We start from the raw sequence: 25557 nt of genomic DNA on the forward strand, positions 1-25557 counted from the left end.
CTTTTTAAAATTACTTCATCTCTAAATCACCCCAGTCCAATTTGTTTGGTGTATGTGAACATTCCTGTTGATTTAATAAGTTCCTCAAGAGGTGGCCTGTTTGATGTGCTAAAAATTGTATCTGTTGCCTCATGTAGTTGTCTTATTTTTTAATTTTCCCCCCTCAAGGGGGATATTGATAGTTTGACAGGACAGGGAAAGCACCCCCTCCTTCTTCACAAAGTGAACAAGACTGAGTAATCCATGACTGCCAACATGCAGAGGCAGCAAACCAGGAACTAAGGAACATTTGGGTATTATTAGTAGATGCCTGGCGTGCTCTGGTCCATGGGGTCATGAAGAGTCGGACACAACTAAACGACGAGTAGATGAAAGGACAACGAGTAGATGACAGTTGCATCTTGGTTGTGTAATTTTCTTGTTTTTCAGAGATGAAAACCAAACAATCACATTTTTATTTATCTCATTTATATTCCTGATATGCCCCCTTTCTCCCCATAGGGGACCCAGAGGAAAGGGAGGTCCATCGTGGGACGACAGCTGAAGCTAGATCTTTCCCCATTCTTTTTTCTTCAACACGGCCCGCTGAATTTTTCCACTAGGAGTTTTTGGCAGTTCTGGGACAAACTCGATCTGGGTTGGGAAAGCAAAAAGGGGGAAAAAGTTATTTCTCACTTGCACTGCTTTTCTTCTAATGAGCTCAGGGGTGGCTTGCCTGGGCTTTGTTCTTGTTAATCCTGGTAAGGACCCTGTGAGTTAAGACTGGGTGAATAAGAGAAGGTCCGGCTCAAAGTCACCGTATAGTTTCATGGTTCTGAAGACACTTGAACGCATCCTGAAAATAGTAGTTTTGGGGTAAAACTTAGCAAAATCCCACAGCGAACTGGCCACGCAGCTTGAGGAATTCTGGGATTTGCGATCCAGAAAAAGTAACATTCCCAAGCTTTGGATTTGATCATCCCCCAAATCCCAGTCCGACACTCTATCCACTAGATCACATTGCGCTATGTCACTTTTTACAGCTGTGTGAAAATTCAGTCACATGACACAAGTGTTTCAGTTCTTCATCCCAACTAGAGTGAACTCACTGAATTTATTGCAAAATGATGAGTCAAGAGTTAAGTAAGTACCACAGATGCCATGGAATCTTACTGGGGGGAGCTGAATTGGTAAAACCACTCCTTAAATATCTCAATTACTTTGAAAGCCCTATTAGGGTTGCTGTAAGTCAGTTCTGACTTGATGGCACACAACACATTCTAGATGCAATTACTAACTGGATTCGAGCTATTGAGTCAACTTTTTTCTTCTTTTTTTCTGTAACCATAGCCTCTTAATCCTCGTTTTAGGACAAAGGAAACAGGACTGCATAATCTGTTACACGGAAGGACAAATCTCAACTGAATTGGAGCTGCTTTGGAGACTTCAGGATTTGCCCAGAGACACTTTAGAGCTTTGAGTCTCTTTGGATTTGAAGTAACATGCCAGTATATGTTGATAAGGTTAAAAATATTCATGAAATATCCCCTTATATTCAGGTACAACAGCCAGAGAATACTGCAAATCTGGCTGGCCATTTTGATACATATCCCTCACGGAAAAGTATCTTAAAACAAAAACAAAAACAAAAACAACAACAACAACAACAACAACAACAGCAACAACTTTTGAACTGCAGAACTGGAAGGGACCCTATAAATCATCAAGTCCAGCCCCTCTCAACGAGGCCCAGTGGGGAACTGAACTCCAAAATTTTGGCTACATTTCCCGAAGGATAGTCTTTCACACTCACATTGTGCCTTTCTATAGTCTCTCTGCTGGGAGGATACTTGCCTTTCTCGGATACTTGTAGGGAGCTGTGGTTTTCTTCACATGATCTTGGAGTTCCTTGATTAATTTTTCTGGGTCATGTGATGAAAAGGCAGGAGACAAGACGACAAAAGCTTTCACCACCTACAGAATACCAATTATACATGTATTAATGGCTGAAAGACATCACTGGCTCCAGTGTGGTTGGTTTCTTGGTGTACTGGCCCATAGGTTACATTAGCCAAGAAACATGGAGTCTGTAACAAAATATTGTAGCATGAACTGTTGCTGCATGGAGTCTCGCAGATATTGGAATTACCCCAAGGGTTGAGATGTTGGTGGAGGGGGTTTTGTACGTTGGTTTGGCTGATCAATTAGTACTGAGGTCATCAGCTCCAGTCTGCGGCCCAGTACCGGTCCGTGGCCTGAGCCAGACCGGGCCATGAAGACAGATTTCCCTCCCCCACCTGCATGCACTCCCCTCCCCACAGCTGCTTTGCGCACATGCGCATGTGCCAGCACTGGCATGAGCACTCCCTCACTGCTTCGCACATGTGCCCGAGTGCCCATGTGAAGGGGTGGGCGGGCGTGCATGCATGCATGTGTGCGTGCAGGCACCCCTGCGTGTGTGCGAAGGGGTGGGGGAGTGCTCATGCCAGCGCTGGTGGATGTGCGGGTGCTCCCCCACCATTTCACGCATGTGCCCAAGTTGGGCGGGCGTGCAGAGAGGTGTGCAGGTGCCTCTTTGCATGTGCGAAGGGGTGGGGGAGCAGTCATGCCAGCGCTGGCAGGCAGGTGGGCACTCCCCCACCTGTATGCACCTAGTGGGGGTCCCCGCCTTCCTCGGAGGCTCAGCTGGTCCGCGGTCCCAAAAAGGTTGGGGACCTCTGAATTAGCACTAAGACTAGAAAGTGCCATAGCACTAAATTCCTCCCTCTGAAATAATGTGGTACTAAAAATAAACTCAGAATTTGCTGACAGACAAAAAAGAAGCAGTTAAAAAATGATAAAAGGTAAAGGTAAAGGTTCCCCTTGACAATTTTTGTCCAGTCGTGTTCGACTCTAGGGGGCGGTGCTCATCCCCATTTCCAAGCCATAGAGCCAGCGTTTTGTCCGAAGACAATCTTCCGTGGTCACATGGCCAGTGCGACTTAGACACGGAACGCTGTTACCTTCCTACCGAGGTGGTCCCTATTTATCTACTTGCATTTGCATGCTTTCAAACCGCTAGGTTGGTGGGAGGTGGGACAAGCGACGGGCACTCACTCCGTCGCGTGGATTTGATCTTATGACTGCTGGTCTTCTAACCCTGCAGCACAGAGGCTTCTGCGGTTTAGCCCACAGCTTGAATATCAGGGGAATTTGTGTTATGATCAAAGAACAAGGAGGAACATAAACACCCTGTCTAGAAGAGGCCTTTTCCAAACATAGCCATTGGCTTGATATAGTTTTACTTTCTTGTAGGGCATAGAAAAGTTAGTTTATTGTGAACTATAGTTCCCATAACCTCCTGGGTAATATGGCTGCTACTCGTGCTGGCTGGGGAATCACAGAGGCTGTAGTTCAAAGGCATCTTGAAAGCACTAGGTAACTTTAGGAGAATGAAGACCATTGGCAGAATTCGGGATCAGAGTCAGGCCAACATTAGGCAGTTTGACAGACCTGCTCAGGTAGCAGATGTTGGGGAAGGCAGTCTAGAAAAACCCACCGCTGTTTCCCTGAGGCACCCCTCCTTAACATTTCTTTAACCATCTGTGGTTAATGATGCCACCCAAGCAACATTCCCTCTAACTTTTTAAGCCCCACTGGGTGGGGCTCTGCCCCTCGCAGGCGACTTTGCCAACGTACATGATTCCCTCTGTGCCAGGTTCCATTGTGACTGGAACCAAAGGGGCTGAAAACTAGTCCTGTCAGTCCATGGAGGAGAAAGAACGCTGCATGGAGAGCGGGTAAAGTCCCTCTGCCACACATGCAGGCAGGCACCTTAGCAGGAACCTTGCACCTGAGTATTTGTGCCAAAATACTATCAGACTCTTGATCCAGTTGGCTTCTGTATGAGAAATGGAGGGTGACGTTTTGTCTTTTGCTTCACTGATGAAATGTTTTCTGGGACCTTCCGTTGGGGATTCATGGAAGTTGGCAGGATGACAAAGTGGTGTGTGTAAAAGTATTCAGACGTGACTGTGCTCCCGGTAGGATGACTAGGAATCTACCTTCGATAGTGTTGTATTTAAGTGAGCCTTACCTCGCCCCTGGCAGGATCTGGGCTGCTGACAACAGCCGATTCAGCAACAGCCGGGTGTTCCTGCAAGGCGCTTTCCACTTCGAAGGGGCCAATGCGGTATCTGTGAAGGAGAACACAAGAAGTCCAAGGAGAAGCACGGAACGAAAGCAAGCAGATGGGCCAGGAAACCCCCCCCCCAGCCAAAGTGAACCTACCCAGCAGAATTGATGAGATCGTCCGACCTTCCAACGAACCAAAAATAGCCATCTTCATCTTTAAACGCTCTGTCTCCAGTGCTGTAAAAATCCCCACGCTCGGTGGCTGCCGTCTTCTCGGGATCATCCTGGAAACGACAACATGTAATTCTATCACATCAATGCCCGCAAGTCTATCTATATTGAATGTTGTACCTCCAGAAGATAAAGTAGCAACAGAAGTGACTCTTTTCAAATACATTTCTTTGAACCACATGAGTCTGATCAGTATGGTTTTGGTTATACGTGCATTTCCCCCTCAATCAATCAATAAATATTCAATAAATATGATGCCCCATGGGTTCAATGCTGAAGTGGTCTACTTGCTGATGCCCGGTGGTACCAACCCCTGTCTTGGAATCATGATGCTTTCTACTGTGAAACCACTTTTTTTTTTGTAGCAGCCATCTAAATCCTTTACCAGATCTTTCAGGTGGTTGGAAACAGGAGCTGATGTTATTGAATCGCCCATCGCTAGATCTATCGAACAGCGTAGGACATGATAGGGATTCCAAACATGTCTTCTAATATACACCAAATACCTGTTAGGCTAACATTAATACTTACAACATACTGGGTGAAAAGACAAAATGGCCGCTTGGGTTTGATCCTGATAGCAATATCCCCTTCTTTCCCCGGAGGCAGAACATTACCTTGGTCATCGATAATCTAGAAGAAGCAACAGAAACAACAGGGATTGTATCAATGATATTTTCAGTCAATCAGTGTTACTTTACAAAGACCTGGCATGCAATGTAATCAGAATTATGCCTGGAGTTTGCAGGCTGGTTCTTCGAATTCCAGGAACAAAGAACAACAGTAGAAGAATTTTGTTTCCAGTATTCTGTTGTGAAAGAAATAATCCTTTTTTTTCCCTCCAGTGTCATACCAAAAAACAAAATAAAAAAATGAAATCCAGCGTATGGATATGTAGACCAGATGTGGGCAACATTTGGTCCTCCTCAAGACAGTGTAGAAACAGTTATGATTCTGACCTTTTTTTGGATGTGCTATCAAGTGAATTCTGACTTATCGTGTCCCATTTCAGGGTTTTCTATGTGGTTTACGACTCCCTTCTTCTGGGACTGTGCAGCTTGCCCAAGGCCACCCAGGCTGGCTCTTCTGGGAGATGCAGCGGGGAATTGAACTCCCAATTCAACCCCTAAACCACTGAGCAAACCAGCCAACTCTGTTTTGACCACAACTCCCCAAATGCCCCATCCAGCACATCCAATGGCCATGTCGGTTGAAAGAAAAGTCATCCTAACATGACAGTGCTGTTCTTAGAAAGCATCTTTATTGTCTCCGTCAGCCTTCCCAACCTTGGGTTCTCAGATGTTCAGGACAGCAACTCTCACAGATCCTAGCCAGCATCGCTAGTGGTGAAGGCATTTCAGTGCAAGAACATTGGGGGCCCTAAGGTTGGGAATCACGCGTCGATGCTGACCAGCCCATCCTGGAGTTGGAAGTGCAGTGACATCGGCAAAGTCCTAGGCTGCTTGTTCCTGAAGCAGGTGCAGAATTCGGGCTACGCAGGTGGATAGAGGGTTAATCCTTCCAACTAACCCTTCCCCTTAATATTGATGGCAAAAAAGGTGCGGGGAGGGGGGAGCCAGCTTGCTGCCAGGGTTCCCCTACACTCCAGGTGAGTAGCCCAGTTCTCTGCCGTTCCCACTGCAGAGGTAAAAACATTTCTTTTTAGACTACAAATACCAGAATCCCCAGATACACACAGACCGTGGCCAGACAAACTTGGGGATTTGCGGAACTGTAGTCCCAGTGTGTTATAGTGAATAGAATGATGAACTAGGACCCTGGAGAACAGGGTCTGAAGCCCCACTTAGCCACCGAAACTCACTGGGTGAGTGGAACTGGTAAAACCACTCCTTAAATATCTCACTTACCTTGAAAGCCCGATTAGGGTTGCTATAAGTTGGTTCTGACTGGACGGCACAGAAAATACCCAGTCCAAAATAGCACTGTTTCCAAACTCTACCTTTATGGACCACCCCTCACCCCTTGAAATACATTAAGGCAGCAAGTGCACTGATATACAGTTGTGCCCTGCTTAACGATCACCCCGTATAAGGACGAATCTGCTTCACGATGATGTTTTTGCGATCACAAAACAATGTTTTAAATGGGGTTTTTTCGCTTTGCGAACATTGGTTCCCTGCTTCGCACTATGACGATCAAAACAGCTGATTGTCGGGGTTTCAAAATGGTCACCGGGTGCTCAAAATGGCTCCCTGCTGTGTTTTTGGATGGATTCCTTGCTCTACAGGCACCGAAAAAGGCCACCCCTATGGAGGATCTTCGCTGGACGGTGAGTTTTTAGCCCATTGAAATGCATTGAACGGTTTTCAGTGCATTTCAATGGGCTTTTTTATTTCGCTTTACGACGTTTTCGCTCTACAGTGATTTCGCTGGAGCGAATTAACATCATTAAGCAAGGCACCACTGTATCTCAAAGCTACAGGTGCTCACTTCACATAAAACAGTCCATTTCAATAATGTGAGTTTTTCTATTAAACAATCGCTTTGAGGAAGAATTGTATTTCACCACTCTTCAGATGGATCTTGTGAATATGAATGTTTCCTTATACCTGAACATCATACTGTACAGCTGGCTTTCCCATTGAGCCTGGCTTAATTTTCATTCCTTCTAGAGTTGAACACACCAATACCTGAAAGAGACAGAAAAGGCAACACAGCTATATGTGTCGTGTATATATGTGTGTGTGTTTGCACAGAAGCCAGAAAACATTGCAAACCAGGTGAAGACTTATATGATTAAAGAGATTGCATTTTCTGACAGATTTGTAAATTGCCCTCCCCTTCCCGAGATGATCTACAAAATTCAGGATGGTGGAACGATAAGAGCAGAACTAAAGGAATATATCACAGCAATTAAAGAAAAGGGACTAGCTTGTTCATCACCAATGAAATAAGGAACAACACTTTTTATTTTGCTCCCGTGTCCAGTGATACCTTAGTCCTTTTTCAGAGGTGGTATTGATCCATTTGGAGTTTTAGTCCCTGCACTTTACACAGTATATTCAAGCACCTTAGATAACTCTTGCAAAGTGCAAACTAAAACCCAGAGTGGATTCACAGCATCCCCAAAATGGAGGCCACTCGCCTCCATGGGCCTTATCTGTCCCCCAAATGAGCAAAAGGGGAAAACGTCCAAGATGGAAGCCTCTGGCAGTGCTTCTCCTTCTGCCTCAAGCAGTGGGAATGTTGAAGTTTTTACCACCTCGCGTGCTGCTGGGACGTGGTTGGGAGGGACATTCTATTATTCCTTCAAAGAGAGCCTTGCCTCTCTGCTCTGTGTTCTTTTCCCTCTCTTTAATCTGTTGGAAGCAGTTTCTTTGCTGTTCATTTGCTTACAACTGGAAGTAATGAAATGTTTTTATTCTTTTTACTACTAATGTCTTAGAGTGAGTTATTGAGACTGTAAATGCCAGTTAATGAGAAAGGGATGGACTATCTGGGTAACTTATAGCTATTCTCTGTATACTTCTACTGCGTAGCAAAGGAATGTGACTAGAAATTCAAAACTCTGAAACAGGGAGAGCCACCACAGCTCATATGGAATGAACCTTCCAGCTGTCTGATTTCTACCGGCAGATTGTTGAAATATTCTCTGATGACTGTTCTTTATGCATCTAGCAACATGCTCCATAAATGCACTCCTTTCTATATACGGTCGTGCCCTGCTTAAAAATTACCCCACATTACGATGAATCCGCTTCACGACGATGTTTTTGCGATCGCAATTGCGATCGTAAAACGATCTTTTAAATGGGGTTTTCTTGCTTTGCGAAGATCGGTTCCCTGCTTCGCGAACTGATTCTTCACATTATGACGATCAAAACAGCTGATTGTTGGTTTTCAAAATGGCCACCGGGTGCTCAAAATGGCTCCCCGCTGTGGTTAGGGATGGATTCCTCGCTATACAGGCACTGAAAATGGCTGCCATATGGAGGATCTTCGCTGGACAGTGAGTTTTTAGCCCATTGGAACGCATTAACCAGGTTTTAATGCATTTCAATGGGTTTCTTATTTTTGCTTTACGACGTTTTTGCTCTACAGTGATTTCACTGGAACGAATTAACGTCATCAAGTGAGACACCACTGTATCAGGGGAAGGCAAAGCCATTGAGGGTGGGATACAGCAAATAAAAAAGAATGCAAAAAATTGGAGGCAGCTGTACTGTTTCTGTTTGTCCGTATCCTTCATAGAGTTCCAGCCCTGTTTGTTTCTTCCAACGCTCATACACTTCAGGGTTGAGTGGCTCCCCTCCAGTCACACATTGCTTCAGGCTCATGAATTTGTATCTGGAAAAGAAATGGCAGTCGTGAGCAATTCTAGAAGTGGAGGCCCCTCCCTTCCTGTCCTTCAGTCAACCTTCCCCTCCAGAGGGGTCCCATCCCTTTCCTCCTAGGCTGAGCTATCCATTCCCACACCGTTCCCTCAGAGATTAACTCTGTGGGAAGGGTGGGTCAGCTAAAACTAGTTCTTTGAATGTGAGATAAAGTGATTTTTCTAGTCAGGCTAGTAACAGAAAGTCCTAGAAAATCTTAAACTAAACTCCTTGTGTGTGTCTGTCTGCATATTTATGCTCACACATATCGTTGAAGTCAGAAATAATTGGCAGCAAGGAGCAGCCTTTTGCTGGCCATGCAGCTGTTGAATGTGGGAAGTCGTGCTGGGCGCTGGTTCAAGAAAAAGGGAAAAGGAAAAGAAAACAGATTGTTCATTGTACTAGGGAATTTATAATCTGTGTTTTCCATGGATGAGGACAGACTTTTAGTTTTGATTGCAGAAGCTCCTAAAGTTGGCTTCTATGTGTCCCTGTATGCTCGTTGTGACATTACGAAGAAACCATGTGAGCTTGCTTCTCTCTAGCTACAATGGAGGAGCAAGAAGAAACAAGACGTAGCCCCAGAGAAAGAAAGAAGGAGGCTTCAGAGTGCCAATCTACATATAGATCTCAAAAAGAGGATAAGGATAATGCTTGACCGGTCTCCTTGCCTATTCCGTCCCCTCGAATACACTGAAGCAAATAACTTTATATTAATGTTGGTGATCTGATCCAACTAGTAACACTGGGGGTGGGGGGGTATGAGTGTCTCTACCTCAAAACTCATGGCTAGTTACTCAAGGAAAACTACCTGGTGAGATCAACCTGCACCAGCATACGGAATCCAGTCGGAGGTGCACAGAAATTGGTGATAGGGTAACTTGCAAGAGTCTGAATGGAGAAAATGAAAGCAGAGTCATTAATGAGACTGATACATGTGGCCAGTCACCCTCCAGACGAACTGAGAGGCCCCTCCTTTTGAGAATAATCCCATGCCCTCCTGGGTCACAAAGCTTAATCAGGCCTGTTGGAAAACCCCTGTAACTCCCCACAGAGACACACGGGGACACTTTCTTATCTCCTTTCCTTTTCAGTTACTGCAGCAAGCTGTGAACAGTTAAGGATCAATTGACTGGAAGTGGATTTCTGACACCTCTGGTTTCATTATTTCATTTCTCCACACCTTTTGGGTGCTCCCTATTTTGCAAGAGCTGTCAAGGAGATGACATTCTGGCGATTGCTCATTTATGGGGTTGTCATGAGTCAGGGCTGGCTTGATGGAGCCTAACAACAACAAATGGCCCCCAGAGGACTCCACAGATGGAAATTTCACTGTTGAATTGGTTCCATGTTGCTCACTCCTGCTTCGGGATAAAGATACATTTCCCAGCTAGACAAATGCATTAAAAGTACAGTGGTGCCTCGCTTGACGACATTAATTCGTTCCAGCGAATTAACAAAATAAAAAACCCATTGAAACACATTGAAAACCGTTCAATGTGTTCCAATGGGCTAAATACCTGCTCGTCCAGCGAAGATCCTCCATATGGCAGCCATTTTCGGTGCCTGTAAAGCGAGGAATCTGTCCTAGAAAACAGCAGGGGGGCCCATTTTCTTCAGCTGGTGGCCATTTTGAAACCTGACGATCAGCTGTTTGCTGATCGTCGTACAGTGAAAATTGGTTCCAGAAGCAGGGAAATGATCATCGCACAGCGAAAAAACCCCATTTAAAGCATCGTTTTGCAATCGCAAAAGCGATTGCAAAAACATCAACGTAAAGTGGATTCGTCGTAGAGCGGGGTAATCGTCCAGTGGGGCACGACTGTACTTTTTTTTTTGGTAGGGGAAGGGCTGTTGGGGAATCCTGATGGGTCTTTGATCTCATGAAGGTGCCCGCCTCTGGCATAGAGTAATTGGCAGAGGTGCTCTGGTGTTTCAGACATGGGTTTACATGGAGGCCTCAAGGATGGATCCTGCAACCTTTTTGATGCAAAGCAGACACCTGTCCACTAAGCTTTGGCTCGTCCCCTAAAATGCAACCCACACCTTGCACATGCTTATTCTTACATTTAAGACAAGTGTTGGTTCAAACTCTGGTAGGTGGTGGATGAATACACATGCGCCATGAATGAGAGGAGCAAACACACAACTCCAGGCTGCCTTCACCCATCCCGGGTCTGATATAGTCCAGATTACAGATGAAGGGCTCAGCTTCAGGCAGTGGCTGTTCAGTAGGGGGGAAATGGATTTTCAATCAATAACTGACTTGGGCCAACAGAATCCAGAGAATTTAAATTCCTAAATTTTAATTCCTAAAGCCCAGGAAGAAATAGCATCCTTTAAGCACCTTATTAAATTAATTGAAGCTGAATGGTGTAGAACTCAATTACCTGAAGCTTGGCTATGTGGAGGTGTTATAAGGGCCTGAAGGAAGGGGTAAATACACACACAGAGGCAATTAAACTTGGTAGCAGCAAAGGAGAGAGGAAGGGAATATAGTCTTTACCTACAAGGAAAATATGATCCTGACCCACAAGTCATCTCAGTTGAGGTCCATCTGGGTGGCCACCCCGAAGGAGGCCCATAAGTCTTCTATAAGAGGTAGGGCCTTCTTCGTGGTGGCTCCAACCTTAAGGAACCAGCTTCTATAGGAGCTCTGCCCAGTCCTCTCCCTGTTGATATTTGTTGTTGTTTAGTCGTTTAGTCGTGTCTGACTCTTCGTGACCCCATGGACCAGAGCACGCCAGGCCCTCCTGTCTTCCACTGCCTCCCAGATTTGGGTCAAATTCATGTTGGTCGCTTTGATGACACTGTCCAGCCATCTCATCCTCTGTCGTCCCCTTCTCCTCTTGCCTTCACACTTTCCCAACATCAAAGTCTTTTCCAAGGAGTCTTCTCTTCTCATGAGATGGCCAAAGTATTGGAGCCTCAGCTGCAGGATCTGTCCTTCCAGTGAGCACTCAGGGTTGATTTCCTTTAGAATTGATAGGTTTGTTCTCTTTGCAGTCCAGGGGACTCTCAAGAGTCTCCTCCAGCATCAAAATTCAAAAGCATCAATTATTTGATATTTAGCAGACAACTAAAGACAGGGCTTTTCAGAGAGGCCTTCCACATCAACCCTAGTGAGCCACCCTCCCCCTCGCCTCACCCCACTTTCCTCTGTCTACTTTTGTTTCTATATGATTGGTCTGTGCCATCTGTGTTTAAGGGTCATTTGTAAAATTGCTTTTAATGCTCTTATTTTAATTTTTGTCTTGTATTACATTTGTTGTGGTTGCCCAGAGTAGTGCCTTGGCATTAATGGAAACGGGATGTAAATCAAAGGAAGGAAGGAAGGAAAAGAAAGAAAGAACAATATTAAAATACAATGTTTAAATCTAAGAAGTATAGAAAGGCAGCTTACGTCATTAAAAGGCAGTATCAAAGCTAAGAACAATAAGTATACAAATATTAAAAAGAAAAAAACAAATACTACTCTTGAGAAACTGAAAAGACAAAAATGGAAAATTCAAGTAGTAGTAAATACCTAGGCAAAAATGGTAATGCATGACAATCCATCTAAAAATCACACGCAGCTAGCTGGTTACTGAGGGAAGGCTTGCCTGAAGAGAAAGATCTTCGTCCGCTTGCAGAAGGACAGCACAGAAGGGGCCAACCTAGCTTCCTGTGGGAGGGAGTTCCAAAGGCTGGATACGGCCACAGAGAAGGCTCTCTCCTGTGTCCCCAGAAGAAGCCCCTATGAAAGTGGTGGGACTGAAAGAAAGGCCTCTCCTGATGATCTTAGCACCCAAGCCAGCCCATAATGGGAGATAATAGAAGAAAGCATGCTAACGTTGCAGCAAAAACAAGAAAAATATTGTAGTTCCTTAAAGAGCAGTGATGTAGTGGAATCAAGATTTGCAGAGTGAAAGCCCCAAGACTTTCTGAGTAGTTGGGACTATGGCATCATCTACAAGCCATCCTTAGGCTGCCTTGTTCTTTTCTGACTTTAGTTGCAATCCCCACAGTGGCTGAGAGAGTAATGGCTTTTCTCAGGAACAGTCAAATGCTGCTAGTCACCTCTCTTGCAATCCAGAAGCTTGGATGATGTTTGGTCTTTGAAGGACAATTAGGAGCCATATGTTTACAAGAAGACCTGCTCTTCATTTGTTGCACAATGTATTCGCGAAGGCTTTCACGGCCAGGATCTAATGGTTGTTGTGGGTTTTTCGGGCTTCTTGGCCGTGTTCTGAAAGTGGTTCTTCCTAACGTTTCGCCAGTCTCTGTGGCTGGCATCTTCAGAGGACAGCAAACTGTGCTCTGGGTAGGCTTGGGAGTGGGTGGAGTATTTGTGGCTGTGAGAAGGCTAGTTTGTGAGGTAGGCTATTGTCCTAATCAGGAGATGGTTGATTAATGTGTTTTGTTGTGGATGTATTGTTTTGATAAGGAGGGGAGATTATCTGTCCCTGTGGTTGATGGGTGTCATTAGCTGGTCTTTTGTGTGCAGTAATCCCCTGACCTTGTGGCTGGGTAGAGTTCGTTGACCTTTTGCACTCTGTGTTTTTGAGAGCTGGGAGCCAGGTTTTGTTGAGTTTCAGACTTTCCTCCTTCCGGTTGAAGTTTTGTTGATGCTTGCACAATGTCTTACACTGTCTCGTAGGGAGATGCCTAAAAAGAAGTGGGAACCAGCACTTCCAAATTTACCGGTGAATAACTATTACAGGTTAACAAAGGTTATTCAATATAAAGACTATAAATGACAATAGCTTACATTTTGATTTGTTTTTAATTTTTCATAACGTCCATACGTTTAAATTGTGCAATGCTCTGATATAAACAAACAAACAAATAAAACTATAGGAGAATCTGGAAATATTCAGTATTTATTACCTGCCGAAGATCGAGAGTCCGATGCCATAACTGCAGTGGGAGTGGGCCACCATTTTGGGAGTCCCTGTCGTTCCACTGGTAAAGTAGATGGCCAAGGGGTCATCACTTTTTGTCTTCACACAGTTGTGGTTGGCAGGGGCAGCTCTAAAAAACAATCACAGGGTTTGGCCATGAGACGGGCTGAAGCACAGCAAAATACAGTCACTGAACCCGCACCCTACGAAAAGAAGATCAGAAGAGTAGCTGTACCAGGAGACTCCCTACTGCGTGGAATTGAGACCAAAATATGCCAGGAAGATCCATGGACTCTCCAGGTATGCTCTCTCCCTGGAGGCCAGGTAAGGGATGTTGCCATGACTCATAAAATCCACAGATACATCACCCTTTCTTCTTGCCCACGTGGGAACCAACGACACAGCCAAGAAGAGCTTTGAAAAAAATCACATCATACTTTGAAGCTCTGGGAAGAAAATTCAAGGACTTTGGGGCCCAGATAGTTTTTTTCATCTATGATACCAGTATTACGAAGAGGAATAGAAAGGGAAAGGAAAATACTCTGAGTGAATGACTGGCTACAAAGGTGGTGTCAACGTGAGGGGTTTGGTTTCTGGGACAATTAGCTAAGCTTCCTGGAAGAAGGACTGCTAGCAGGAGACGGCTTGCTCCTAAGGAGACTGTGTTTGGCCACAGCATGAGGAACTTCATCAGGAGGGCTTTAAACTGAAAAGAACAGAGATAACAGAAAGGAAGGTGGAACTGCAGTATATATATTAAAAATATGCATTCCTGCGCAGAAATACAGGAGGAGGAGGCTGGATGTCCCATTGAGAGCATCTGGATCAAAAGGATCAGGGCAAAAAAACAACAACAAAAGGAACATGGAAGTTGGAGTCTACTCCTAGCCGTCCAATCAAGGACAGGAAGCAGATGAAACTTTGAAAAACAAATTTGCAAGGACTTCAAAGAGATACGTAGTAGTAGTGATGGGAGATTTCTGTTATCCGAATATATGTTGGCAGGCAAATTCCATAAAGTATGGTCCTTCCAAGAAATTCCTGGCTTGTGTGGCTAATAATTTTCTCCCACAAAAAGTGGAGAAAGAAACTAGAGGACCATCTATCTTTGACTTGATTCTAACCAAAAGAGATGACTTGGTGGAGGAAATGGCAGTAAAGGGAACTCTGGGCGAGAGTGATCATGTTTTACTAGAATTATTGATTCTAGGAAACCAAAGCAGAGTGCAGCCATGTACATATGCTGGATTTTAAAAAATGCAGATTTAATAATCTCAGAAGGATAAGTAAGGTCCCATGGCAGGAGATCCTAAGAAGAAAAGGAATTCCAGAATGGTGGTAGTTTCTTTAAAAAAGAAGTTCTAGAGGCCAGTCAGCCAGACATCAATCCCAGGCAAAATTCTGGAACAAATTATAATACCAACACTATGTATGCACCTAGAAAAAATGCAGGAATAACTAGAAGCCAACACAGATTTGTCAAGAACAAATCCTGCCAGACTAATCTGATCTCATTATTTGATCGGGTAGCCTCCCTGGTAGACAGAGGGAATGCTGTAGATATAGTATCTCTTGGATGAGGGAGTGCAGGGAATGCTTCTCAAATTTGCAGATGATACCAAATTGTATTCGCGAAGGCTTTCACGGCCGGGATCTAATGGTTGTTGTGGGTTTTTCGGGCTCTTTGGCCGTGTTCTGAAGGTTGTTCTTCGTAACGTTTTGCCAGTCTCTGTGGCCGACATCTTCAGAGGCCATGCACAATGGGCTCAAGTTACAGGAAGCCAAATTTAGGATGAATATCAGAAAAACCTCTTAACTGTTAGAGCAGTACGACAGTGGAACCAACTACCTTGAGAGGTGATGAGTGTTCCAATACTGGAGGTATTCAAGGGAAACTTAGACAACCACTTGGCAGATATCTTTTGATGTGTATTCCTGCATCGAGCAAACATTGTTGGACTTGATGGCCTTATCGGCCCCTTCCAACTTCACTATTCTATGATTCTATGATATAGCACACTTTTCACCTTTCAAAATGTCTGTACTTTTTATGATATCCAAGCTCTGCAATTCTCATCAGCCACCCAAACTTGGGAGGTACAAGTTTTCAGGCAACTGGAACACCTCCATCAGCAACAGAAACCTAGTGGGTTGTTATTCTGCAACCATGTTTCTGGCACAAGTTGTGCACCATGAAGGGTTAAACCCGCTGTCCGGGCATATGAAAATGGCTATCCAGACTTCCCATGTTGGTTCAGAAGCAAAGTGTTTTGCACAAGAGTGGCAGTCAAAATAGCCAAAAGACTGGAAATGGTTGAATCTCATGTCCTCATCTTCAAAAAGCAAGAGAAGAAATTGGTTATTAATTGGTTGATCTCTGAGTGTCTGCAACATAATGCTGTGAGCCAGTGCCGGCAAACACACTACAGTGGTGCCTCGCACAACGGGCGCCTCGTAGAGCAATGAATTCGCTCTACGAGGCTGGTTTTGCGATCGCAAATGCAATCGTAAAACAATGCCTGCATAGGGCGAAAATCGCAGAGTGAAGGTCGGTAAGCGGTTCGCTTACTGACCTTCGCTTTGCGACCCGTCGATCAGCTGTTCGGCGGCTACAAAATGGCCGCCGGAAGCCCCAAAATGGCCACACGCAGCGTTTTTGCGCCCTCGTAAAGCGAGGGGAGGGCGCGAAAATGGCTGTCGGCCATCCTGAAGCATCGCTGAACGGTGAGTATTCGGCCCAATTGGAACGCATTAAACCATGTTTAATGCGTTCCAATGGGTTTTTACGTTCCGTTCAACGATGCTTTCACACAGCGAGGGTTAATCCGGAACGGATTAACCTCGCTGTGCGAGGCACCACTGTATATATATTGTTACTAGTATGGCAGATCATGGGAATGGAAACAACAATCCAGTATCCTATTGTATCTCTACATTGACAGAAAGCCCCGCTTGGTGTAGCAGTGCAGGATCCGCATCCCTTCTGCAGACCAATCTGCAAGGGGTGAGTGACCTTTGTAAAGAAAATGCAGCCCCTCTTTACATAATGACAATTTATGTACCAATGGCATGATCCCATATTAGCTCTGTGGAAGGGGCTTTTCATGCAGTGGATGCTCCATAGGAGGCTAGCCAAAGGAATGACACAATGCAAAAGAGAGACAAAATCTCAGGATGGATGAATGGATTTCTTTTCCTGATAAATTGACCAATGAATCTGAGCTAAAAATTTACTTGTATGATCTTCTTCAGGGGCTGTTAGGAAAGAACATGACGGGCACAGGAGAAATCCTCAAATGCAACCGTTCTAAAAGCCAGGGTAGTCCCCCTCAATTGAGATGCAATGCATCTTAAAAACAGCTTAAAAGTCTTTCCAAGAGATCACCTCCCCATCAAATACCATGTGACTACCATGTGATTTCTAAATCAATTCCATTTAGAGCAAGCTTATTGCAAGGCAAATGTAAATATAAACAAGCTATTCCATTGCCCATCAGATCTACCCAACATGGTTGGTGGAAGGGGATTGTGGATGTTGTAGTCCATCAGGAGGGCCAAAGGTTTCCCATCTCTGGTGTTCCCATCACGGTTTCAACACTTACTGCAAGAGGTCCTTGAAGTTCAGCCAGCCATCTCGGCCTCTGTCAGACACAAGGAGCTTGGTTCTCAAGGATTTGCATTCCGATGCAATGGAGTCCACTCCGGGAGCCAAAGTCTCGCTGACCACAATGCATTTGGCTTTGGAAGCCTGGAGCCTGTAGGCAATGTCCTTAGCTGTTAACTGGGATGTCCCCGGAATGAAAACAATGCCTAGGCAAAAAAAGTAGGGAGTCAGACTTCCATTGATTGCCCAGCTGTCCCCCTGCCTGGAGAAGAAAAAATTGTACATGGGTGTACGTACTGTATTTTTCTATGTATAAGACCCCCATGTATAAGAACCCCCACTTTTCTAATCCAAAATTAGCAAATCTAAGGGAGGCTTAGCAAGTGTGGGGGGAAAGGGATCAAAGTGCTGCAGGATCGCTTTGATCCCTCCTTTCCCCTCCACATGTTTTTGTTCTCTCCTCAGCTTACTTCCGTGTATAAGACGACCCTCAAGTTTTAGTCTAAAGACTTTAGACTAAAGTATAGTCTTATACACGGAAAAATACAGTAGGTAATCTCTAAAATAAACCCATCGGAACGCATTGAAGGGGCTTTTTAAAGTCGTATAGCGACGAAATTGCTTTGCAGTGATTTTTCTGCACCGATTAACGTCGCTATGCGAGGCACCACTGTACTGTCATCAAATCCTGTTGTTCGTGTTACAATAACAAGTCCACTTTTCACCTTTGTACAGTTTGATTGCTATTCCAGATTTCTACTTCCAGTTACCTCTTTGTTTAATTCTGTTTATCAAGCTCTATCTACTGACTCAAGCCATTTATATAACAAATCCCATTGTTGCCTTTTGTATTGGATAGTCTTTCAACACTTTCGATAATCTATCCATCTCTGCCGCTTCCCAAATCTTCTCTAAGAGCCCCTTTTCCTTCAGTATCTCAAATTTCTTCCAGTTCTTAGCTTAAAAAATTCTGGCTCCTGAAACTATATGTATAACTAGATTACTCTTTGTCTTATCTATATTATTCAGTAAAAACAGTTTTGAGTTTAGTGGAATACTGTATTACAGAATAATATTTTTTGTAACAAAGTAGGAAGGTAAAGGTAAATGTCCCCTTGACATTTTAGTCAGTCGTGTTCAACTTTAGGGGGCGGTGCTCATCCCCGTTTCCAAGCCGTAGAGTCAGCGCTTGTCTGAAGACAGTTTCCATTGTCACGTGGCCAGCGTGACTAGGGAACGTCGTTTCACCTTCCCACCGAGGTGGTCCCTATTTATCTACTCGCATTTGCATGCTTTCGAACTGCTAGGTTGGCGAGGAGCTGGGACAAAGTGACGGGCGCTCACTCCATCGCGTGGATTCAATCTTACAACTGCTGGTCTTCTGACCCTGCAGCACACAAAGGCTTCTGTGGTTTAGCCCACAGTGCCACCACATCCCACAATGTAGTATGTATTGCTATCTAGTACTGCTTCATTTCTCTACAAGGCCACTGCACGATAAAAGCTTCCCTCTTGTGCTTTACCCTTCCAACACACATTTGACACCTCTGTGTAAATCTTTGACAGTATTTCCGGAGTTATATACCACCTATAAAACATTTACCGATTTTGCGAGCTTTATATTATTTTTCCATTTTTGCAACATGGCTACTTTTCTGAGCTCACAGATGGATCGATACAGCTGCTCAAATTTTGGGCCATTCCATGGAGGCTCAGCCATGTGAACTGCCATTGAGGAGCGCCTGCACTCTTACACCTTGGGCTTCTGCTGCTGCTGGAAGTGTGGGGTCTTTTCCGTCACATTCACCAACCTGCCCGCGTGCAAGCCAGAACCAGCAACCACCATTCCGGAATCCTGGGCAGCACCATCAGGACCCGGTCCCCTCTTTGCAAGCCGCACGGACCGGAGAGGACGTTGGCAGCTTTCCTGGACAAGACGCCCAAATCCTCGTAGCTCCATTTCACCTCTTCCTTCTGGTTGTTCACCCACCAGAAGACGGTCCTCTGAGGGTTCTTCCCTTCCTAGAAGACCAAGCCAGAAGCCAATACAAGATGAAAGGTGGCCAGAAGGGTTACATAAGAAATGGGAGAGACCTGTGCTGGTATGAATTGGAGACAATGTGGGGCTAAATCATGAAAGGAAAGCACAGTCAAGAAGGTCAGAAGGATCAAGGATCTTATTAATGGCCCTACCATGGGGCAGTGTGAGGCAGCTGCTTCAGGTGGCAGACACTGATGCTTGATGTCCAACCTGTCTTGCTCCCTGTAAACTCCCATCTATGGCCAGGATTGGAGACAAGCAATCCAGAACGTTTTTTGGACATGGAATGGGAAACTATACCATCTTGTCTTCCAACTCCAGGAGCAAAATGTCTTGAGCTTGCTCAAGGAGTTCCTCCCTCGGTCCCTCGCGGAGGTCACAGAAGGACACCAAGGACCTCCTTGCCTAGCAGCTCTGGAGGTGGCAGAAGCCCTACCTTTTCCAACTCTGTCCATTTGTCCATAACGTCGCTTGCAAAATTGAAATACTCGGGCACTTCCTTTTCACCCCGGTTGATGGCCTCGTAGTGAGAGGTGATCGGAGAGGCCAGGTACCTCTTGGCTTGGTGAAGGAACCTGCGGGGTGCTCTCAGGCTCCAGAAGAACTTAAACAAGGCCATGGCGGTGCAGGCGCAGGCAGCAGCTGGAGAAGGCTGACTTCTTTAGTTTCTCTGCAACAACATATGTTTAAACAGGCAGAGCAAGCCTTTGTGAATCTCTGATGGAAAGGAACATCTAATACAGTAGTGCCTTGCAAGACGAATGTAATTCGTTCCATGAAAAGCACTGTCTTGCAAAAAAAAAAATCGTCTTGCAAAAAGCGGCTTTCCATAGGAATGCATTGCAATGCATTCCTATGGGAACCTCACAAGACAAATGAAATTTTTTCGTCTTGCGAGGCATCGGTCTTGGGGGGGGGGGGAAACACCTTGCAAAGCACAGCCATAGAAGAAGCCGTCTTGTGAGGCACCATAGCGATTGAAAAAAACCATTCGTCCTGCATTTTTTTTGTCCTGCGAGGTGTTCGTCTTGCGAGGCACCACTGTATCTCAGAAGGACAATGAGAACGGTGCAGCCCATGGGTCACAAGCTACTTGACAAGGCCTCCAGTGTGGTCTAATGCACTGGTTCTTAACCTTGGGTTACTCAGGAGTTTTGGCCTGCAACTCCCAGAAGCCTTCACCACCAACTGTGCTGGCTGGGGTTTCTGGGAGTTGCGGTTCAAAAACATCTGAGTAACAAAGGTTAAGAACCACTGATGTGTTCTCCAGACCTTAGAATTAAAACTCCTACCATGTCAAAAACACAGAATAATTGGTTGGTTCCTGGAGCAGTCAGTCTAGGGGACCCCAACCTTCTTCAATGTAGCTGTTTTCCAACTCTGTTCAGGACTTTTCTGTTTTCAGTCTCTAATACTTTCCAGATCAATTTCAAACTTGTTTGCATTTATAGGGCTAAGGTCATTATTGATTTTCACGGTAGATGGATGGAGGTTAGTTCAATTGGATGTGTTTGGAGAGGACACAATGGAATTTGATTTGTGCTCACCTGGGATTACCTCTGATTCAACATGCAGAACCATACCCTCCTAACCTTTAAGCAAACAATGAGACACAGATAACAAACATCTTCTAGATAAGGACAACCTAGATACACTCTGTTTGATCCTTTTAGAAGCCGTGAGACTTATGGCTGCTGTCCTTGATCCAGGGGCTTCTGAAGTCAGAAGGCACAGAACAGGACCCACACAGTTAGGGTGCACATCATGAGTAGAGCTTGGAAAAAGTTTGACTACATCTCCAACAATCTTCCAGCCAGCACACCCAATTCTTTTGGAAATTATAACCTCAAACAAGGAAACAGCCAAGGGGTCTCTTAAAGGCCCACAGGTTTTGTTTGATATAAGCTACAATGGGCAGTCGACGCTAGGACATTTTGACCACTCGTTTGCCATAAGTTGACGACGTGCCAATATGACAGCGATGGCCCTGAAACCAACTTCTTCAGATGCAAGCGGGATGCAGTCCCCCAATTTTATGGCCATACAGATAATAATCATACACTGAAGAGCAGGAAGGGACCTTATGGATCATTGCACCCAGCCCCTCTCAAGGAGGGAATCAAGCACCCAACCTCTGGTTCCACAGCCAGCATCTCGCCAGCCAGATGTTCTTCTGCTCTCATGTCAGAAAGCTGCTCTAAAAAAAAAAAACTCCACAAATTGAAATCCCAGGCTTTAAGGTGCCTTTTTTGCCAGAGAGAGGAGGATTCATAGGGCTGCTGTTGCAACATGGCTACCCTTTCCAGCAATGCGAAACACGAGGAAACTTTTCCAAGTTATTGTTCAAGAAAATCCACTCACCTTCCCTCCGCCTGGAAAGCAACGCCGCGCTGGGCAGCGGGCGCCGGAGCGCGTGGGGGGAAAGCAGCGCCTAGGAAGAGTCCAACTGTCTGGCCTCCCCCCCCCTTTCCCCGTTTTCACTCTTCTCCCCCCCCCCCCTGTCCGGGGCACATCGGCCGCTCCCCCCGCTCGGCTCCGCCTGACCCGTCCCGGGACTGGCACTTTCAAGAGTTGCGGTGCGCGCCCAGACGCCCTCCCACTTCCAGTAGCGAAGCGACCGACGGCCGACGGGGACTCCGGGGAAAGTGAACCGGGGTCTCGCCAGCAAGCGCGCTCGCCCCGCCAGGAATGCAGCCGGGGAACGAGCCCTTGGCTTTTATTTTTAGCTCCTGCCTGACGAGGGGACCGGGCGGGGATTAAAGAGAAGAGGGCCAGAGAAGGGGGGGGGGGCTCTCCTGATCCACGCACAGGGGTCCGATCCGGATCGCGCAGGGGAGGGGGGTAATGCTTGCTTGAGGGTTAAAACAACAAACCAGGTGCACTCCAATGCTGACCTTGGGAAATGCACTTTGGACACACCCCAGCTGTGCCTCCCTCTGCAAACTAGCAGAGGTGCAAACTCCACTTACTATGGATCCTAGGCGGGAGAGGAGGAGCAGAAGTCGGAAAACGTGGGGAGAGAACCCGCGCTTCCCGAAATCCTGGGACACCTTCTCATCTGAGGGTCAGATCACAAGAAAAACGCATTAGCTCTTGTTATGGCACCATCTTCCTCCCAGACCCCGCAGCCTTGCAAACGTCTTCTGCCCAGGGATAAGATTTGCAAATAAAGCCCATCTTTACCTCCCAACAGCCAATCAGGAACCAGAAGCCACCTAATGGAGGACAGGTAGGTGGAACCCGTGGGAAGCTCCATCTTTTCCCTCTCCAGGGAGCTCTCCTACGAATGATGTGCTCTAGTGATGTGTATACTCTCGCATCACCCTCAGTTTTCTGTTTAGGGCAGGATTGGTCCTGCCATTATGGCTTGCCAAGGTAGTCCCCCTCAGTCTGCAAAGCACCCCAGGCAGAAAATCCCTTGCTTTCTGCTACACCCAGGGTAGGGGTTGGATGTTGCTGCCCTGGAGTGCCTCCTTTGCAGGAGCTCAAGTTCTCTTGACTCATTCACCATTCATTCATTCATTCATTCATTCATTCATTCATTCATTCATTCATTCATTTATTTATTTATTTATTTATTTATTTATTTATTTATTTATTTATTTGTGTGTTTGATTGATTTGTATACCACCCACCTGGTATCAAAGGCCACTCTGGAAGGTTTACGACAAAATGAGGACAGTAATCAACAACATTTAATTACAACAGAGTAAACATCAACATAATGGAAAGAATAAACATATACTAAACATTATACTATAAAAAAATACTGTTACCCAAAATTTAAGGAAACAGTTTTCTAAGTCCCCGGGGTCAAACTCTGGCAGCAGATGTGGATGAGCCAGCTGAGATACAACTCACTTTTAGTCAAGAAGTAAGTCAGCTGGGGAATTCTCTTAAGGCAGAGAAGACCCCGAACACAAAACAGAAGATACATTTATACATTTCAAACAAAGAGTCATAACAACTTACAGTGATTGGTTAAAATCTGCTCAAAAATTGGATCCTTTCTCCTATTACTAGTAGGCATCCTTCAGTCTCGAGAGACTATGGTAACGTGCTCTGTATGGAGGTCTTGGAACAGTGTCTAGTGTGGATGAGAAGGCCAATTTGAGAGTGACAATCCCTTCCACACTGAAGACAAATCCAATCTGTCCCCTGTCCAGCTCCCTGGTTTTGCTGGTTTCAGGTCTGCCTCTTTGCCTCGGTCTGCTGGGCAAGGGTCTCTTCAAATTGGGAGAGGCCGTGATGCACCGCCTGCCTCCAGGCTGGACACTCAGAGGTCAAGGTTTCCCATCTGTTGGGGTCCGTTCCTAAGGCCTTCAGATCCGGCTTGCAGATCTCCTTGTATCGCAGCTGTGGTCTCCCTCTGGGGTGATTTCCCTGCACTAATTCTCCATACAGGAAATCTTTTGGAATCCGACCATCAGCCATTCTCACGACGTGCCCAAGCCAATGTAGTCATCGCTGTTTCAGTAATTATGCATGCTGAAAATTCCAGCTCGTTCTAGGACTACTCTATTTGGAACTTTGTCCTGCCAGGTGATACCAAAAATCCGTCAGAGACAACGCATATGGAAGGTGTTCAACTTCCTCTCCTGCAGTGCACAAAGGGTCCAGGACTCACTGCAGTATAGGAGTGTGCTCAGGACTCCTATTGGTCCCCACATTATTAATTCCCTGATCAATTGGTCCCAAGACACGCCCCCCCCCAATAGACTCTAAATACACTAAATTCCTCGCCTCTTCATTTCCTGAGGTGGTTATTCCTTCCCTTTGCTGCTTATTTTCTCCTAATGTTACTCAATAGCTTGTTTCTTGATGATTGCAATAGGACGTCTGTCTTTCATTATGCGTATATTATGTACCTTTGGTCAAGGCACCCCGAGGTATCTGTCAAGATGTGTGAAATGGCACGTCCCCCTTTCCCTAAATTCTTCAGTCTTTGTGTTTTTGCTTATTTTCTGGCTTCCTAAGTGTTTCTAAGACCCCTTAAATTTTATCCCTCAGGGGTATCGATACAACATAAAACATTTAATAGAAGCAGTCAAGATGGCAGAATCACTAGCTTAGGAGCTGGTAAGTACTCGGAGTTCTGTAGATGGAGCATTCCGGAAGGCCCGTCTGAATGACCAGCTTTTCAGCAGCTTCTCAGAGGTAACCAGTGAAGTGGCTAGGTGAATATTGGGCAGATGCCGATTCCAGAGGTGTGGTGAAATCACTGAGAATGCCTGATTCCGGGACTTCTCCTTTTGAGCCTCTTTTGGGGTCGATGTCCTCAACCGTCTAGAGCCTGGGATGTGCGAGTAGGGGAGGCAGATCCCATTGGAAGAAAGTGTTCTGCCAGGTCTTGAGATCCCAAACCGGAAATTCACGACCTTTCTGTTTGTGTGCAACAGAAAGGGCTCAGTACACCCAGTCCCCACTTATGAACCCCCAGAGAGATGACACGGGAAAGTGAGGGAGGAGATGAAATAGCTGGTCCTTCCTGACCCACCCTCAATTCTGTCAACCAGAAAGAGGAGACTGAGCAGAGGTGGCTGCTTAAAGCTTTTATCTAGGAAACATCAAGAGACAAATCTTCTGCAGTATTCCAAGGGTGAACAAACAAACAGAGCCACTCTACGGTTGATGTGGGTGGAAGGATATACCACAAATAGCAAATTCAGTGTGTCATGAAGCTGTGGCAAACTGTGAGCTGCTTAATTTGATATTACCAGCCCAAATCCTGTTAGCTGAACTCAATGGTGTAACTTAATCTTCCTATGCTATATAGCTCTGTGGTTTAGATACAGTCGTGCCCCGCTGGACGATTATCCCGCTCTACGACAAATCCGCTTTACATTGACGTTTTTGCAATTGCAAAATGATGTTTTAAATCATTTTTTTCCGCTGTGCGATATTTGGTTCCCTGTTTAGGGAACAGATTTTCGCTTTACGACGATCAGCAAACAGCTGATCAACAGGTTTCAAAATGGCTGCCGGCTGAAGAAAATGCCCCCCCGCTGTTTTCTAGGATGGATTCCTCACTTTACAAGCACCGAAAATGGCCGCCGTATTGAGGATCTTCACTGGACAAGCAGGTATTCCGCCCACTGGAACGCATTGAACGGTTTTCAGTGTGTTTAATGTTTTTTAAAAATTTCATTTGACGACATTTTCGCTCTACAGCGATTTCGTTGGAACGAATTGACATCGTCAAGCGAGGCACCACTGTATCTGGCTGTGGAGCCAGATGTTGGGAGTTTGATGCCCTACTGTGCCTCCTTGGCATGGACTGGACTCCCTGATCCATAGGCCCCTTCCAGCTCTGCCATTCAAAGATTATTAAATCTCCATAGGGAAGAGCCACACGTTGAGAACTCAGCATAG

At 45.6% G+C, this 25557-nt stretch overlaps 1 protein-coding gene across 1 annotated transcript; it reads right to left on the reverse strand.

Moving 5' to 3' along the window:
* Positions 1-388: 388 nt before the first annotated feature.
* Positions 389-21862, reverse strand: LOC110082183 (acyl-coenzyme A synthetase ACSM3, mitochondrial). Its single transcript, XM_072982564.2, has 14 exons — positions 21547-21862; positions 19622-19855; positions 18956-19166; positions 17143-17350; positions 13527-13670; positions 10725-10881; positions 9469-9548; positions 8508-8631; positions 6894-6974; positions 4855-4956; positions 4249-4376; positions 4055-4154; positions 1834-1953; positions 389-633 (listed from the first exon to the last, which is right to left on the reverse strand). The coding sequence occupies exons 2-14, from the start codon at positions 19802-19804 to the stop codon at positions 547-549; spliced, it is 1725 nt and encodes a 574-aa protein (XP_072838665.2). The 5' UTR covers positions 19805-19855; positions 21547-21862; the 3' UTR covers positions 389-546.
* Between the last annotated feature and the right edge of the window lie 3695 nt (positions 21863-25557).

This window comes from Pogona vitticeps, chromosome 13 (genome assembly GCF_051106095.1).
Source record: "Pogona vitticeps strain Pit_001003342236 chromosome 13, PviZW2.1, whole genome shotgun sequence".
In the NCBI taxonomy this organism is placed as follows: Eukaryota; Metazoa; Chordata; class Lepidosauria; order Squamata; family Agamidae; genus Pogona; species Pogona vitticeps.